This window comes from Corvus hawaiiensis, chromosome 5 (assembly GCF_020740725.1).
Source record: "Corvus hawaiiensis isolate bCorHaw1 chromosome 5, bCorHaw1.pri.cur, whole genome shotgun sequence".
NCBI classification, from domain to species: Eukaryota; Metazoa; Chordata; class Aves; order Passeriformes; family Corvidae; genus Corvus; species Corvus hawaiiensis.
In genome coordinates this window covers 23,414,522-23,432,661 of record NC_063217.1, presented here as the reverse complement: position 1 = coordinate 23,432,661, position 18,140 = coordinate 23,414,522, and the positions used below count along the sequence as shown (strand labels likewise).

The following is an 18,140-nucleotide window of genomic DNA, read 5'->3' as shown; positions in this document are numbered from 1 at the left end:
TTTCAGATATCAGAATATTACTTATATTTAATTAAAACAAGTTTTGATTGAAATACATTTACAGTCAACTTTTAGTTCATAAAGCTTTTAGTTCAACTGACTGTTGTTTTTTGGTCCATTAAGGGCAAAGGTACTTTCCTTCCAAAATAAGACACTAGATCCAAGAGTACCCAAAATAACTCTTAAAAGTGGATATCCTTATAGTCAGAGTTCTCAGATGTTTGGTCCTAAAAATCCTTAACTTGTTAGATAACGCATTTCTAGTGCTGCAAAAGCCAATCAAGGTCATAATTTTGCTACTTTACTCAGTCTTCCGTTGAAGTTTGTTTTTTTCTGGTTGAAAGAAGTGTTTTTCAAGAGCACTGACCAATTCATCTAGTTCCTTCTTCAGCTGTTCAACATCACTGGGAAATGAAATTCACACAAACACAGGAAACAGTGAAACAATGGAAAAGCTAAAAAGAACATTTTCAGTGCGAGGAATTTTTAAATCTACTGCATTGCTTTAGACAAGCATTTTCTATTAGTGCTAAAAGTGTATATATTTGATTTCTTATGGTAATGCACTGATGTTCACTTTCAACTGACATGCATGAAGACTATGAAGAAACATAATGCCACAATAAAATCTAAAGCAGAACGGCTTGAGCTCAGAAGATCTTCTATTACTAAATGTAAGTGATTAGAAGTGTAATTCTTATATTGTAACAGTATTCTTAGATGACTTTTCATCTGTGAAAAAGCGTTAATATCATTGCATAATTTAATAATTACTTATCTTTAAGACTGTATGATTTCCAAGGCTAATAGTCAAGGATATAATTACTAAACATAAAAGGGTTTGAAATATATTAGAACACTTTATATTTGATTAAATAATTTTAAAGCAACTATGTATGTAAAAAGGGGGTGAAAATATTTACATTTATTTAAGGCAGAATGCTTTTCCTAATATTGTTTTCACTGAATGCAAAAGTGAGTTCAAAGGAATTTCAGTGACAACAAGAATGTGTCAACAAATTTTGCAGAGTTGAAGCTTTATACAAACACATTTACTAAAATGACTTTAGTAATATTATTTGATCACAGAGAGCCCTTATCTCACTTAAACAATACCAAAAAGCCACACAGCCTCTATTACACCAAATGTACTGCTGTAAGTGACAATACCTGTTTCCAGGGGGTGCGCAAAGTTCAGAATAGTATTTGATCTTTGGTTCTGTCCCACTGGTTCTCATGGTGGCCACTCCTCCATTAGCAAAAGTGAATGTTATCATTTGGCTGCTTTTACTAGTAGGAAGTATCTAGGAATATTAAGAATATTTTTTTTTAAAGCTTGGAAAGAGACCATATATAAACCCATGACTTGATGTCAGATAACATGACAAAAGCATCAGCTAAAATTAAAGTTTAGTTCTGTTTTCTTCAACATTGTGGTCTTGAGACAAGGACAGCCTTTCCCTCAGCCTGGAATCTGGTAGAACTGCGTCACCGCTGGGTAGCTCATGTCAAATCTAGTCAGCTCATACTCTTTAATAGAAGTTGTGCTGTCATGGCATTTCCCAGGAGGAAAGGAAATAGAGCTTGTGGAAAAATATAGAATCCAAAGCCACACCTTAGTAGACAGTTTAACTTGCACTCACAAGAAAATAATGCATATTGCTGTAGCAAGGCAGCAAGATCATCGTATCACCCTTTACAAACTGGAGAGAAAAATACACCACGAAATCTAACAAGAAACCCAACACCCCCCTGCCAGCTTCACTTCCTCTTACCAAGGCAAAGCAATCGTCACCAGTCTAACTTATTATACGACTCAGTATGTAAATATGTTTAGTGTTTCTCCACAGAATGTTTTATGTATGTGTATATACATCACATATGATTTACATGTAATTTAAAAAGATACTTACAGCCTTTTGATCTGGCTGGCTGCTGTCATACCCAGTAGTTAGATCCCTTATTCCAGAAACTTTAAATCTACCGCAGGATTTTGGGTATGTGTTTTTTCCATCAAAATTTCTAAGGTTGTCAAAAAGCTGTTGAATAACTTCAGGATCATGGCAGATGAAATATGAAGCTTTGGTAATATGGAAGCCATATCTGTGAAGACACAACATTACTGAATCCAAGAAGCAATGTTCTAAGGGTTGTACACCAGACACATTATACAACCCTTCCATAAAACAACATTTCGTACTCATGCTCACCCAACTGAAGCATCAGTTCATGCCCTTACAATTTTTAGAAGGTCTAAACAGCTTAATTATCCTATTTTACATACTTTAAAGAAACTTCTGTGCAGATGTCTTTTATTTGTCATGATTAAAACGGAGAAAGTTTACAGCAAAATCAGAAGAAAAAAAGAAAAAGAGCCTTGAAGAGCTCTAAACACCATAGGAAAGGAAGAGATTACATCTAATAGCTTCCTTGAGTGGATTCCAGATGACCTTTTCAAAGTAAAACAAATTCTAGACTGCTTTTTTTCAATCACACTTTAATGAAGTGTTTCTACTCTCCCATTAAAGTGCTTCTACTAAACCAAACTGTTCTGAATGTTGTCTCCCTACCTCACCTGTTTGCTGCCAGGTAATGTGATGCATCAAATACAAACGACCTGGTAACACCGACTTTTCAAAATAGCATGTTGTTCAAAAACATACAAGCCTCGACTGGTTGTTGAAGTGAGCTCTTGCTACCGATCAAGACTTGATAGATATCCTTGACAGCAGTGACAATCTGAGGGGCAGAACTGCCATTAGTACTAGGATGTTTGTGCTAGAAATCTGAAAGGCTTCTTAAATAGGGTCATGTTTATACCTAAATGGACATCTTGAAGGTTAATAGTAGTTAAATTTAGTCTTAAGAATTCAGTAAGGGAATTAACAAAACCTATCCTGTAACTGAAAGAAGCGATAAGCCTACCAGGACTGTGTCCTTTTCCTGATCTGCATTTACTTCGTTGAGACAGATTCCCCTTCTACATTCCCAAAATACAAAATAGAGTTTCTTCTGCTTCAACTGTAACTCACAAAGGAAATCTGACAAAAAAGTATAGTAGTGAGTAGAAAACTGCAATTCTATACTAGCCAGAAACAAAAATCAAATACATACAAAACAAGGCCCCAAAACAAGAACCCTCCTTCCAGTTCATTATCAAACATGAGTTTAACAGAGCAGATTTGTATCTTTCTCTAGATCTGTAGCTTTGCCACAAAAAGTGACTATGTGCAGTGACATCTTGCAGACTGCTTTTATGCTAAAGTAGCTCTGAGTCCTCTTCAGTGGCTATGTACACAGCAGCACTGTGGCACAGCTCAATTCCACTCAGTTAAATACTCTGAAGTCAACCTGAAGCAGGTGTTTACTGAATTAGAATTTAAAACTAATAATAAAAAACTCTCAACCCAGAGGTCAAATATTCAATTCTTGAATATGCACTTGCAGCTAGTAGCATTTAAGGGAATTCTCACATCAGATGCTGTATTTGCTGCTCTAGGTATGAATTCCTCTTTCATGCTTTTGTATTACACAATTTATCTGTGCAGTGCAAGCAAGTCTTTGCCACTTGATTCCTTCCTAAAGAGATGATGAAACAAGCATGGCTAGTGCTGGACATAAATGAGAACTCAGAACTGGCAAAACAAGCAGCACAAAGGCTGGAGTTTTCCACGAGTCTCTCTGCAGGTTCCATACTCCCCTGTTAGTGTCTATGACACATCAAGAGCTATCTATGACACATCAAGAGAGTACCAAACAGCCTGTGCTGCTCTCTCTGTTGAAAAAACAACCCAAAACCTCCACAAAAACCACTCCCTGTCCCATGAAATCCAATAGTCATCTTTGCTATTGATTTCTTTGAACCCATCAAAAAAGAACAAAAGAAAAAGTAGTGCCTCATATTAAAAGCTCTCAGAGGGATACCCAGCTGTATATAGCCAAGAGTAATGGCCAGTCACAGCACTTCTGCATAATCAGCTCAAATCTCATTAATCAGGAGCAGAAAGAGCAAAGGACAACCAAAACTCAACAACAATCATCCATCAAAAAAAAAAAAAAAAAGACTAATATAATAAAAAGCCTAACTTTAGAGCCAACTAGAATTAATTTAATCACAAGTAGCCCTGCAGGGACAGAAGCAAGCTGGCTTCTATGTATAGCATAAGTAAGCCAGAGCCACTTGGATCCATTCTGCCATCAACATCTTTATGTGTCTGGCTCATTGAAGCAGCAAGAAGCACTACGACCTCTATAGCTCAGCAATACAGCTGGCCAAAAACCTGCCCAATCTTCTGCAAAAGGATCTCAGTGCAGAACTTCCCAAAAGGGAAAAACCATTCAGACAAGCAAACAAAAACACCACAAAGATGCCATTAACTAATAAAGAATTAGTAAGGCAGTTATTATATTTAAAATACCTTAAAACAACACAAAAAGTCATAAATATATTCATGTCTACAAGGCAGGAACACTTTCTGGAAGATTACTATTAGCACAGAATTGTCTTAATGGTACAATAACCCACAGTTTATTCCTTTATAAACTATAGGTTGCTACTGAGTCCCTATTAATCCCCATATGTGAAACTGAGAAAATCCAAAAAATAAAAAATTAAAATTGAACTCACTCATCATAGACAGCTTTCAGCTGCTGAGACAAAGACAAATTCCTGGTTGCCAAAAAGCTGGCCATCTCTGCAGTTATAACAGCAGCACTGACACCATCTTTGTCCAGAACAGCAGGACAGCACATATACCCTAAACAAAGAACATTAGATATAATTTGACACATTTTTAACAGGAAATAGGATGGGGAGGGAAGCTTAGCCAACATATTTTAAAGGAGAAATGCACATTACCATAGTACAGACATCTTAGAGTCAAACCAAAAGTAGAAAAATTTTATCTTCTAATCAGTGTCAACTTTATTAAGCAAGGTATTTAATGGAATTTGAAGACAGAGATTTGCATTATATCAGTGCCACATGCTCCCAGGTCCTTATGGAGCTTTCTTGAAAGAGAAATGTCACACTGCAGGAACAATTCAAGTATAGCATTGTCTCAGATGCGATTACCTTACACAGTAGCGTAAGGTAACACTGATAATTATCTGTGAAATTAGTCACATTACCTGGTTTTCAGGTACTGAGATACTTAAGAAATAGCATTATAGCTTTACAATTTCCTCCTCATGAATTCCTAACTTTTATTTGTGGCTTTCAACCATGGCTTTCCAGTTTACAAATGTAATTTGGGGTAGTTTTTACTTTATTTTATTCACATTTACACTTAGCTTAAATCTGTCAGGTAAAAAAACTCAACTTCAAGTCTGAAAAATGCATTTGCTTTTTTTTATAAACCAGTTTATGCAGAATTTGCAGTCCAAATCTACACGGCCATGCTACTGTAGATATAAATCCCTAGCTCACAAACTTTGTGCTAAGCAGAGATACAAACGTTTTAACCAGTAGTATCAACTAGCCAAAGAGAAAATTATCTGTCACTCACTGGAAATACACCCATTGTATTGAGGACACCCTTATGTTGCCATTTTTACTTTTTTTTTTTTTTTTTTTTTTTTTTACATTTTACTTCATTACTGAGACACTAACAGAGCCCTGGCAAAGGTTGCCCAGAGAGGCAGTAGAATCTCCTTCTCTGAAGATATTAAAGAACCATCCGGGGCCAATCCTGTGTGCCCCAGGGTGCCCTGCTTGAGCAGGAAGGTTGGACCAAATGACCTCCAGCAGCCCCTTCCAACCTTACCCATTCTGTGGATTCTCTGCAATTCTGTCATTTTTTGCAGTAGTTCTATTTTCACTATTTTGCAAGATATGAAAACACAACATTCTGTTTTTTACCTATAGCCTCTTCAAATGCAAAAAGAACAGCTTTTCCCTGGTCCATGAGCTGTTTGGCACGGTTGCCCATCCACTTGAAACCTGTCAGTGTTTCCTACAGCAGTGAGGAAAAATCAAAGGCATTAAAAAGAAAAGCAGTGTTTTACAAACATATGACACTTAGTAGGAAAGCTAATAAAAGAACATGGAATAATGTGTAGCATATTGCTTACCTCAAAGTGAAAACCTTCCTTTAGTGCAATTGCTCCCAGGATTTTGGAAGAAACAGTACTGGATAGCATGTAGACATCTTTAATGGCATGAGTATCCCTACTGTTATTTTTCCAGCAAGTGAAGATCCACCAGCCTAAAAGAGCTCCTAGTTCATTTCCAGAAAACACTTTCCATTCACCACTAGAGGCAAAGAAATATTAGAAAGTACATAAACTCAAAGGATAATACAGGGGGAAAAAAATCTATTGGTTCTTCTATAAATGAATATTAAAAAATAAACCCCTGCCTTGGAATTCCAAGTAACAGTAACAAGATATCACATATTCATTATGAACAAAAAAATTCCTCCTCCAAAGCATTCTGAAACTGCTATCTCTCTTCTCCACCATACACATAAGCTTTTGCATTTATCCAAAGATGAAAGTGATATTTCCAACATATTTTAAGTAAAACAAAAATGTTCAGCAGACAAATTATAAACTTAGTGATTAAGACAAGCACAGAGACAAAAATACAATTCTCAAGTGATCAGTATTTTTAGTTGACCTAGTGATAAATACTTTAAATTTAATCACAAATACATCAATTGGTCATAGGGAAGATTGGGGAAAAAGCCTCCAATGGGTAAAAAAGATTAATATTGATGTGTTGCTAGAACAGGAAAAAAAAATGAAGAAGAAAAAGACAAATGTCAAAATTGTCAAAAAAATTCCCAGTCACAAAAGGGGACAAAGACACTACCAAACTGACAAAACCAAGACCTACAGAAACAGTACCTGTTGTGAAAGAGGAGCAGACTCAGTCTCCTGCATTTATTGATGCCAACAGGCACAAAGCAATGCACAGCGGCAACTTAGTGTAAGAGCGCTGAGAGAGTGTGCTCTAGCAGGGGGTTCTGTCAAAGAAGAAGTACAGGTACTGTAGAAGCCCATATTAATATTTGATTAGGGTATGAAAAGCTACAGCAGAACTCTGAGAGGACACAGGACTGGAAGTTAGGAGACAACTAAGACTGGCTAAACAACAAGCATAGAGGTAGCAGAATGAGAGCACCACACTCTAACTGGTAATGGATACAATGAACTAACATCCGTCTTCAAGTTTCTGGTAGCTCTAACTTTTCAGACAAAAAGCATGAATGATTTTGCATTCTTGTTTTAACCCATCGTGAGTAGCATAATCTGAAGCTTTTTATACCTTGTCCTCAATGCTGAATTGCCAAATGAGGCTGGCACAGAACAAAACCATTGAAATATGAACCTTCCAACTAACACTGACCAAGATACAGCAGAGGGCCCACAAAAGACCATTCTTCTTTTAAAGACAGAGTAACCTCCTTAGTTCATGCTGTGAGGCTAATGAGTTTAAAAGCACCCCAAAACCCCAAAGAAAACACTGCCACTTTTAAGCCTACTATTAGACCAAAAGAGGTTCTCTGTTGAGCAAAAAGGGTATTTGCACTCTCCTTTTACTGGACTTTTGGAATTTGTCTAGCTGATACAGATTCAACTATTTAATTCATCCACAACCACTGAGGACATCTAGTAGATGTCCGTATCATCCCTTGGGTTCCAAAGACTATTGACATAATTTTACATCCCTCTTCTGGCTCTCATGCACAGGGAATTCATATCTGCTGCCCCAGCAGATTTTTTTTTTCTGCTCCTCCCTGAGCTGAAAACATCGAAGCTTAGTTTTATTAAGGATTTATAGTTTCTAACTGCTCAGATTAGTTTCTGCTTTATCAAGAAGAAACACCACTATTTGTAGATATGATACCAACTGCTTGAGCTTCAGCTTTCTTTTATTCATCAGATAAAACCATAATACAGAAATGTAAACAATTGTAGAAGTACAGGGTATCAGAGGGCATGAAATAAGGGGACAGCCATATTGAGTCAGAACTATAGGTAACATTTCACAAATATGAACAATTTATGCTGACTGAGCAAGTTTGCCTTTTGAGATCCCCTTCTTTGACAGGGTATGCAAAGATAAATAATGCATATATAGCTGGTTCTTGAAAGGGAGAGTAGAAATGACTACACCAAGAAGTACCAAACAGTGAAAAACCTCAAGATGAAATGCAAATATGTAACATTATGTAAAGAAGTGAAAAACTGAGCAAGAGAAGCACTGTCTTGGGGTGACTTTATGATGTGTATCCTGTATTGTTGTTCTATGCCCAGAAATTAATTTTGTGCCTTTCTATGCCTTTAAACTGAGCCTGAGAGGGGGAAGAGAAAAATAACTGAGCAGAACTTTCAAAGCAGTGTTTCAAGGACACACAGAGATAGAGACAGCTCTGCATTCTGCTGCGGCACGAGCGGGAGGAAGCACCCGGCTTGTTTTTTTCCAGCCAGCTTTCGGCCAATTTTTTTCAGCTCCTTTTCCTCTGGAGAGTTGAACTTTGTTTTCCTGGGACTCTGATTTTTCCCTCCTTCTCTGCCGGACGGTTTCAACATCAGAATACATTGGGAGGACTTTCCACTGAGGCTTTGGCCCTGGAGGTGGGCCCACCACCATGTCCCAGCTCCGAGGAGGGGGAAAGAGAGACTACGGAAGGACTCTGAAATTTTCCCAGGTTTCTCTCAGCAGAGTGAGAGGTTTTATTATTATTTAGCATTATTATCCTTTTCCTGTGTGCTTGTTAAATAAATAGTTTTATCTCTTTCACTTTCTCTAGAGGGAAAATTATTTTTTTCCCGAACCTGGTGGGGGAGGGCTGGTTTTAACCTGCCTTCTCTCAGAGGACATATTTCCAAATTTGCCCAAACCGGCACAAGAAGCACAAATCATCTAATGATTAGTAAAATGTTTGGTTTAAAAGAATTTGAGAAAGGAGACACTCATACTAAAGAACAGAGATTATCAGGGAACTAGACAGATTCTCCTGAACTCAAGTTATTGTTTAATAAACCTAGTATGAAAGAATGTTTGTCAGTATTATGTGGAAAAATTCTAACAGAAAACCTACCTTTGAAAAGGTATAGCACAGTAACAATGATTCACATGCTTCTGTGCATGCCTGAAGCACAGCAAGTGTCAAGTATTTATTCAGGCTTCTGTACAGTGTCTAATACTGATCATTATTTCATATCCTGCCCCTACTGTGGTCTGCTTCATACAGCCCTCTCACACTTCTGCGTGTTTTCAATCCAAAAAATTGCTCCTGTGACTATTCTTCCTCTGCAACACAGGTAGCAAGAATTCTCCAAATGAGCCTAGCCTTGGAGTAAAAAATGTCAACAGCTTGCATTACTTTATTACCATACCTCTCTTGTTTCTCTGCCACTGCCAGTCGATCAGCATCAGGATCATTTGCTAAAATGATTCTTGCCCCATCTTTTTCAGCCAAAGCAAAAGACAGTGTCTGGAAAAGTGGCAAGCAGGACCAGATGAGTATTAATATTCCCAAATAATATTTTCACTTTATAGGTTTTAAGTAATTTTCCCAGTTTATTTTATCTCAAACACCCAAAATCATTATATGTCTCTCAAAAAACCCATAAACTTCTAGCCTGGCAGCAGTAGAACATAGTCAGGACATTTAACTTTACCTACATCATTCCACTTCGGTAGCCCAACTTAAAAGCTACCTAGATTTAACAGGATCTTTCAGTAACAAAGTGTAACAGAAATAGTCTCAGAAACTCCAGCCACCTGTTGGGACCTCTCCTGCCCCCTCCTGGTGTTGTGTCAGCACAAAATAGTAGAAGCCTTCCAAAACCAACTGAGGAGATTTTTATTATTATTTTATTTTTTTAAGTTCACTATCACTTTGTTCTATGTGCAGATCCTGCCCATTCTGTTACAGCACAGAACAAGTTAATTGAAAGTTATAGCTAATTACTACCTGACTGGTTCGAAGAGGGTTTTGTCAATGAAAGGATACCAGCTAACTCTTCACTAAATGTAAAGGCTATGGAACAGATTCAAAATAGACCTTCCACCAATATCTACAGCTGTGACTTCTGGCAAAAAGGAAAACACTGAAAGACATCACAACTATAAAAAAAACCAAAAACAAACTATTTACCAGAACACCTTTGCCTTCTTCAGGATTTGGATATTTCACTGTGGGAAAGTCTGGATCAGGATCTTTCTGCTCCGGAACAGCAAAAGGAGGGCTAAGGTCAAATGCCTTGAATGCCAACTGCACAAATTTATGTCCTACGCCATGCACAGAAGTATGAACAAATTTCAGGTTTGTTTCCTTGTTTATGTTCCTGAAATAAAACAGGTTAACAGTAAACTTGGACTTGGAAGACTGTTCTGCACAAAACTGACTGTTTGGAAACAGATTCAATTCAGTATTCTGTAGCACTGTTAAAATCACAAATTAAAAGAGGTCATATTTTAAAAGTAATGGCTTGAAAATTGGCTTAGCCTAATTTTTCAATAATATGAGTCACTCTTGGCATCCAATATCCTGGTATGTGCAAATCACCAGAGTAAGAAAAGACAGTGCACTCTACACATCCCAAAGAAGGCGAGTGAAAAACAAATACAACTGACTAAAGAGACTCTTCATCCCCAACTCTAGCATTTAAACCACCCCAAAAGACTGTGAACACAGTGAGTCAACAGCAGCCTGCCCAATTTGAGCACACTCATTTTAAGAAGCACAGCACTGAAAGTGTTGGACATACTAAAATCATGCAAACTCCTAAGGAGACATTTAATTCCAATTCTGACAAAGCAGTGTAATTTTCCCAGCCTTCTAGTAACTCTGACTGTTTTTAGCAAGAGTAAGAACCTGGTTACTGGTGGTTAAAATTTTGGCATAAAATAAGCAGATCTAAAAGGTTGATACTCATCTAATACATAAATCAATTCTAACTATTAATCACCAAGAGGAACATCCACTTCATTTTGCTAAGTAAAGATTTTACTGAGGAAGTGACAGGAATAGGCTGTTGTAAGGCACCCAAGGCTACCAGGAGCACAAGCAGGGCTGGAATGACAGAGCAAGACCTCCTTTGTCCAGAACTGGCTTAACAACCTGGTTCACTGTCTCTCAGAATCTTGTTTTAAGGCTGGTGGGCTGTCCATGTCAGCTCACCTCCAGCAGCATGAGATAGCCCCAGTCTTGCTGTGGCACTTGGCTGATGCATGCCATGAAAATACAGGGAGATGATACCATCAGAAATTTGCTCACTTTGCTGGGTTAGACTTCTGCCAGGACAGCTTTATGAACTGGCTTACTACACTACCACACAGCTGCCAGTGCTACCACAAAAGATGTCAAAAAGGCACAGGCAGAACTGGGTCATGGCAGGATCATTTCCATCAATTTAAACTGCCCTGCTAACATACTCGATAGAATATCCTGTTTTCTTAAAGGAATTAACACCAGTCACCTGTAAAAGCACTGTTTCTGTATGTCTTTGAAATACTCCTTATTGACCATTGCATATGGATCATGAAGTAGTGGGCTGCTGTCAATCAGTTTTTCATCCCAAGCCTGAGGCCATGGTTCTTGGTTCTCCTCAATAGCCTGAGAAATTCCTTTGTCATGAGGGGAAATGATCTGAGCACCATTTTCCCAGTAAACCTAAATAAGAAATAGGGTAAGTGAGTATTTGATCATTAATCTTGTAAGATAGTTTTGTTATGTTTTTTGTTGGTTAAGGTGCAGTACATTCAGTAGAGTATTACAGTAAATTAGGCTTAGGTATACCCAAAGTATTCTGTTCATATTCTCAGTGTTTCTTCTCACATCCCATTTTTATTCTATTAAAAAAAAGCAGTTTAATTTTATCGAAATATATCAAGATCCATAATGAAACACAAAACAAGGCCCAGTCGTTTATTGAGAAAACTTCCACTTTTGTATTTTGGAAACAGTCTGCATGCGACTGAATGACTGGTGCACAGGCAATTCAGCTGTGATTTCTTCAGCAGCTAGCAGATTACAAAGGCATTACTTCCTGCTTTCTAGAGCAAAGATTTTAATTACATTATTAGTTTGACATGATACTAGCTTTAAATACATAGAAGAGATAAGCAAGATAGAGAGACTAGTAATTAATTTAGTCTATAGCATGATAGGAACTATATACAATTGCATTAGTTTCTCTACATGGAAAAAAAAAAAGAGACAGAAAATAGATCATATTGGAATACCTTGTAACCATTGTCTTGTTTTGGATTATGGGAAGCAGTAACCATAATTCCAGCACAAAGCTTCAGATGAGTTACTGTGTATGGCTGTAAAAAGAGAAAGTTACCTGAAGCAGAATGCACAACATATTACATATTATTTCTTCTCATGTATATATAATACTTCCATAGTGCTGAATGAAAAGAAAGTCAGGATGTGATTCCTACAAAGGCTTCCTAAAGGAGAAGCTAAACAGTACTTGGTCCACTAGACTCCACGTGGCACAACTTTAGCTCTTGTTTTTTCTCGTGCATTTTTCCATTTATACGTTACTAATGTTGTTCCAGATGCTTTGTGAATCTCTACGGTAGTGTGTTTCTAGAAGGAAGGCAGATGCATGTCTTGCTTACCGTAGAATGACTTCAGGTACCCGAGGCCTTAGAGGGTGCCAAGTCTGTTGGGGTAATGACAGAAGTCTGCATGGAGCAGAGAACTACAACTCAAGCAGTCTCATCCATACTGTCTTCTGGGAGCAGCCTGGGGAGCAACTACTCCATTGGGGCTCAGAAGAGTATTGTTTTGGAAAAAGCTTTTAAAAATTAGCTCAAGACAGATGGAGTGAATTAAAAATAAAGCATTATTCATGAACACAGGTCCAATTTTTGTTTACTCCTGGCTCTTTATTTAATAGTGAAATGCAATCAGCTGCAGTTCTTGCAACACCACTTTAAGCTGCACTATGAAGAATTTGACCCTAAATCTACAAAATATTATATCAGTATAAGAATGCTATGTAGAAAGTTTTTATACCACTATGTTTTGTTTGCAATGATCACTGGAGAAACTGGTACAGGGGGAAATTACTGCTTTTAGTACAAGGGCCAAGTGCAGGTCTTTTCTGTATTGCTCTGGAGACACCTGGTGTTCTGATGGGGGCATCAGAACACAATCCAACATCCCTTCTGGCAAAACATCACTGCACTCCAACAACTTGCTATTTTGGATTCCATACCCGCCTTTGCCCCTCCTCCCCTCAAAAAAAAGAAAAAAAAAAAAAAAAAAAAAGGTTAAAGTCCAGCCAAATCACAGAACCAAACGTGAGTGTATGTTTCAGACTTCACAGCAATCTAGACATGATGAGATGCTTCCTGCAAGATGCCTGCCTGAAAACAGGAATAAATAGAACTGCATCCCACTGTCCTGACATTCCACATTCTCCCTTCTTTTGCTATGGATGTTGTAAACCAAACATAGCTAAATAAGTACGAGACTAACTGCAGGAAGAGCTTAAAAAGTAGGAACTGGTTTGCATAGTTATTCTTAATTTAAGTAATACAAGGTATCGGACAGAATTTGTGTATATATAAAGCAGATATAGTACATAAAAAAATACAATAGAAAAACCTACCACAAAAGGAGTTGGTACTATATCAGAGAATAGATAAACTGGAACTCCCTGACTGATGAAGGTATTGGCAGCAAGTCTTGCAAACCTAAATAGGAAGAAAAGATACCCAGGGAATATATTAATTTTCTTACCAATTAGTTTCCTAGAATTCACAGCTTCTCCTCCTACCCTAATGCAATTACAAAATTCCAACAACCAACACCTACACTTATCAATATAACTCAATTATTATACAGACACAATTTAAATGTGTTCCCTCACTATTCCCCATAGATAAAGCACAACTCTAAGAACTGCTTTGGCATTACCAAAATGTAAAAGTACTGTAAATCCCACACATTATTCACTTTACAGAAAGAAAACACAGTTGAAGTAGATATAAAGCCATAATGTATTACACAAGGCATCTACAAAATACTAAATACAAAACCTAAGAAGTACCTTTTGCTACTACCTCCACTGGAAAGATGAGCACGAGCATCAAATCCAATCACAACTCCTCTCTTTTTCAGGTCACTGAAATTCTTCTCAAGGTATCTGCAAAATCCCTGAAAACAACAACAGATCCACCTCATTAACCTGATCCTGATGTTTTATTTATCATAGCATTAAGATAATTGCTAAGATGCTGATGTCTTAGGAAGCTGAGCACATATAGCATCTCACTGAACTGCTCTGGGATTCAGCTTGTCCAGGACCAATAGACACCACGAAATACCAGAAACCTTCAAATCAATACTGCAAACCTGGACAGCACCTAAGTATTTTTTAAAATATCAGAACCAACTCCAAAAAGGAACAGGTAACACAGTTAGTCTGAACTGCAGGTTTTGAGAAATGATTCAGCTGCCTTAGGTCTCACATGAGGAAGAGAACAGCTGGCCAGTGTTTCAGGTTTTTAATCGAATCTCACCCTTAATAATGACATCTCTTCAGCACATGATACATCAACACTCCAGGTTGCAGTAATTCAAGGTTCTGGGTTTTTTCCCCAAGTAGATCTACTTTAGGATCTATGTATGTATACATACCCTCACTGCCTTTATGTAAATCCATGTTCAACACACACAAAGCTTAGTCAAATGTTGGCTACCTTTGGGGTTTTTTTGTAGTTGTTACAACAGCACTGTTACACTTGAGCTTAACTGCAGCTGTGTGTAAATTAAATTGCAAATCAAATATGGAAAGTAACTTCTTTTAATGGTTTGATAGCTCCTCTCTGCTTGTTTTCAGCGATCAGCACTCAGCTAATAATTGTAATTTAAATTACTTCTGAAAACTGGAAGAATAGGAGACAACTTATATTTCCACTGACTACTCATTTGCTTGCCATAAATGAGGCTCTTCCATTCATATACACAACCAGTTAAGTGAGATAAAGTGCTGAACACAATACCTGAGTTGTCTGGATAATAGTCAAGTCATTCATGTGGGAAATCCCTGCTCCCATGGCAGCTCTGAGCCCTGCTGTGCCAAACTCCATCTGTGAGCCAAAGTATTTCTGCAGTTCTCCGGCATTTCCTTCCGCAAGCAGTTGTTTCACGATTGCGTAAGTTTTTGGATTCTGTTGATACAAAATTCAGTTATTCTAAATGAGATTTTGTTTTACAGAACTGATTTTTTGTCCCAGCCCCTGGGTTTCAGGGTCAAAACATGGCACACAACTTCAAGAACACCAGAACTCCTGCTGCCTTCTTAATTTTAAATCAGTACAATCTCAAGTATTACTTATTTTAGATTTATCCCCTGAAGTGAACATGCTACTTTGACAACCGTGTGTGTATATATATATATATCTATCACAATTTGGGACATTACAAGATTTCCAAGATGTCTATTTTAATGTTTTCTATTTTTAAAAACAAAACAAACAAAAAGCAGCATATTCACAGTTCAGAGAATTTTTCCTCATCACAACACAAGAATTACACTAAACATTTAAGAAAGTAAGTTAAGCTGATAATTAAGAAATATTTGTTATTTCTATAAAACTATATGTAGAGTTTAAAACAAATTAAATCATAACCTTGTCCCAAGACTGGCTAGCACCAGAGGCAGCAGCAAAACTAAGCAGACTGGGTAGAAGAATTTCCAACATATTTACAGGTAATGCTTGTAAAAATAAGTGCAACCCCAGCATGAAAGCCTAGAAACTACAGCCAAATTCTTAAATAAAATGACTGGAGAGTGGCAACAAAAGGGCCATGTCAGACTGCTTGAGAACAGCAAGGAGTTTCTAACTTTCCACTGTTTTACTTGGTATATTGCTTCCACAGACTCTCTATTGTTACTCACTCTTTATTTCCAGTCTTAAGGAATTAGCAAAGTCCTGTATGCCTCAACTTCTCAATGTTAATAACATGAGACTTGTGAAGTTCAGTATTTGATTTCTTGAGAACTGATAGCCAAGAGGACAGATGGCAGGTGGCAGACCCCTGACAACAGGATTATCTGGAGAGGCCGCATGTTACTCACTGCTTGAGTACACACACACACTTTACTCTGGAGTACAAAGACTATTATTTCCAAAGGGACACAAACTTTGATTTCTAGGCAATCAAATGACCTCATAAAAGTCACAGACTTTACTATTTCCTGGATGACCTAGGTATGCTTACAGCAAGGGAAAGCATATCAGGCAAAAAGGAATAAAAAAAATTAAATGTAAACCCAGGTATCTTCTGCAGCTTCAGAAAATGCTGCAGAACACATAGAATAGTAGGCATGTGAGCAAGTTTCCACACAAAGGTATAAGCATTCTGCACATCAAACTGAGACCAGAGTCAGGATGCCCTAACCACTGACCTGTGCACCCACTGCCGCAGGACAAACAACATCGTTTAAATAAATACTTAAAAAGCTAAAAGCCTCTGGTGCTAATGAGCAAACTGCAGAATGCAGAATAAACTAAAGAATTTTTAAAAAAAGAAAACTGACTTCTTGAGTGCAATAAACAATTAGGTACCCCAGAACTACTGATTTCCAGTGCACAAATTACCAATTTACCAGTCCAAGAATATGGTAACTGACATTTCCTTGTAGGTGGCTTGACACAATTATCTATTATTATTGAGTAATTATACTCTACAAGAATAAATATAATTCTATGTTGTTATAGAATATATAGGGCAGCATAACTATTCTGAGTTTAGGCTGTTTAAAAGTTGATGTCAGGTTTTTGCTTTAACATCAGGCCTCTGACTCATAGGTAAAGCCGGAATGACACTATTTGCATCCAGTTTTGTACAGTGCCTAGTCACCTCTTCATTCCCCTGCAGGAGCTTTGTGCACGAGTCATCTCTTAATACTGAAATGGGCATGTTTTCAGGTAGATAGTACACACATTTCTACAGGTGTTTGACAGACTAGAAGCTGTAATGCCAATGCAGAAGGACACCAGAAGCATCCTGCAGCTCTCACAGCCAAGGAGTTTTTTGTTTGTTGTTGTTAGGGGAATTTCCCAGGTTTGGGATCTACTGTGAAACTAGAGGATCCTCCAGTTTTTTAAGTCTGGTTAAATGTACATGTCCAGGTGGCTGCCCAAGTCTTAAGAGCTTCAGTTCATATAGTTTGCTAAAGAAAACTTGATTGCGTTGATTTAGTTGTTTGGGCTGTTCCCCACTGCCTGCCTCCACCCCACACCAAGCAATGGTAAAAACCAGGCCAAGTCTGTTCAATATGGCAGAAGGATTTTTCCAGAACTACTTTTATAATTTTTTACGGCTATATTCTCCTAAGAATCTGCCTATTTTTTTTTTTTTTTTTTCGGTGGAGAATGTTACGATGCCATTGTATACAGCTAAGTAAAAAAATAATCTTGGTTTTGGCTTTTTTTCCTGCTTAAACAAACTCTTCACAGCATCTCTACCAAAGAGGGATCACACTGTATCTGAAGGATGAAGTGCTGGTTATTTCCTTTCTCATTGAATCTCTCAGGTTATGCTTTTTCTACTCTCAAATTAAACCAGATGTGAGTACCATTTTCTGTGAATACAGTGACAGGTGATTTAATACCAAGTTAATATCCACTAGAGCAATTAGCTTGAACATCACCTGGTAACGCTCGAGTTATTTACTTTAATCTACACTACAGGAAGGCCCAAAGAGGTATCAACAGTAGCGGAGTCTCCACAAGGTTTTAGAGTAGAGGAAAAACTTCTGACTAAACAGATTTTATTTTTACTAAAACCAGAAACTACCTTCCCTTCACAATTCTATGACTGATAATAGGAAGAAAGAAAAATATGCTATTACTGTAATGAACAGAGTGATGCAAACAGCCTGGTAACAACCACAGTAATTGTCATGTAGGTAGGAACTTCCAGTTAGGTCAGCAGGACCACCATCAGCCATAAGGGCTTGCTCTTGCAAACGATTATTTTGTAAGAAACATGGGGCTTATCATCATTAAATATTAACCTATCTCTGCATGGCAAAAAGGAACCTTTTTTTTTATATCAGAGTAAATGGACAAGGGTTATATCTGACTCCTCTATTGCTCAATACAAGCATGTAACAGCTCCCTGAGAAATTAAAATACCTCATCGTTTTTG

The 18,140-nt window shown here is 37.5% G+C and overlaps 1 protein-coding gene across 2 annotated transcripts in view; it reads right to left on the bottom strand.

Moving 5' to 3' along the window:
• Nucleotides 1-18,140, bottom strand: part of PGM2 (phosphoglucomutase 2) — a 42,026-nt gene continuing 23,886 nt past the window's right edge. For both annotated transcript variants that reach the window (XM_048304716.1, XM_048304715.1), the window contains exons 2-14: nt 14,984-15,151; nt 14,029-14,135; nt 13,588-13,672; nt 12,203-12,286; nt 11,437-11,630; nt 10,113-10,302; nt 9,349-9,446; nt 6,073-6,253; nt 5,861-5,954; nt 4,628-4,757; nt 1,914-2,103; nt 1,171-1,304; nt 1-404 (exon numbers count right to left, since the gene is read on the bottom strand). In XM_048304716.1, coding sequence (XP_048160673.1) covers nt 302-404; nt 1,171-1,304; nt 1,914-2,103; nt 4,628-4,757; nt 5,861-5,954; nt 6,073-6,253; nt 9,349-9,446; nt 10,113-10,302; nt 11,437-11,630; nt 12,203-12,286; nt 13,588-13,672; nt 14,029-14,135; nt 14,984-15,151 — 1,758 coding nt within the window. In that variant the 3' untranslated portion in view covers nt 1-301. The remainder of the gene's footprint in view (nt 405-1,170; nt 1,305-1,913; nt 2,104-4,627; nt 4,758-5,860; nt 5,955-6,072; nt 6,254-9,348; nt 9,447-10,112; nt 10,303-11,436; nt 11,631-12,202; nt 12,287-13,587; nt 13,673-14,028; nt 14,136-14,983; nt 15,152-18,140) is intronic.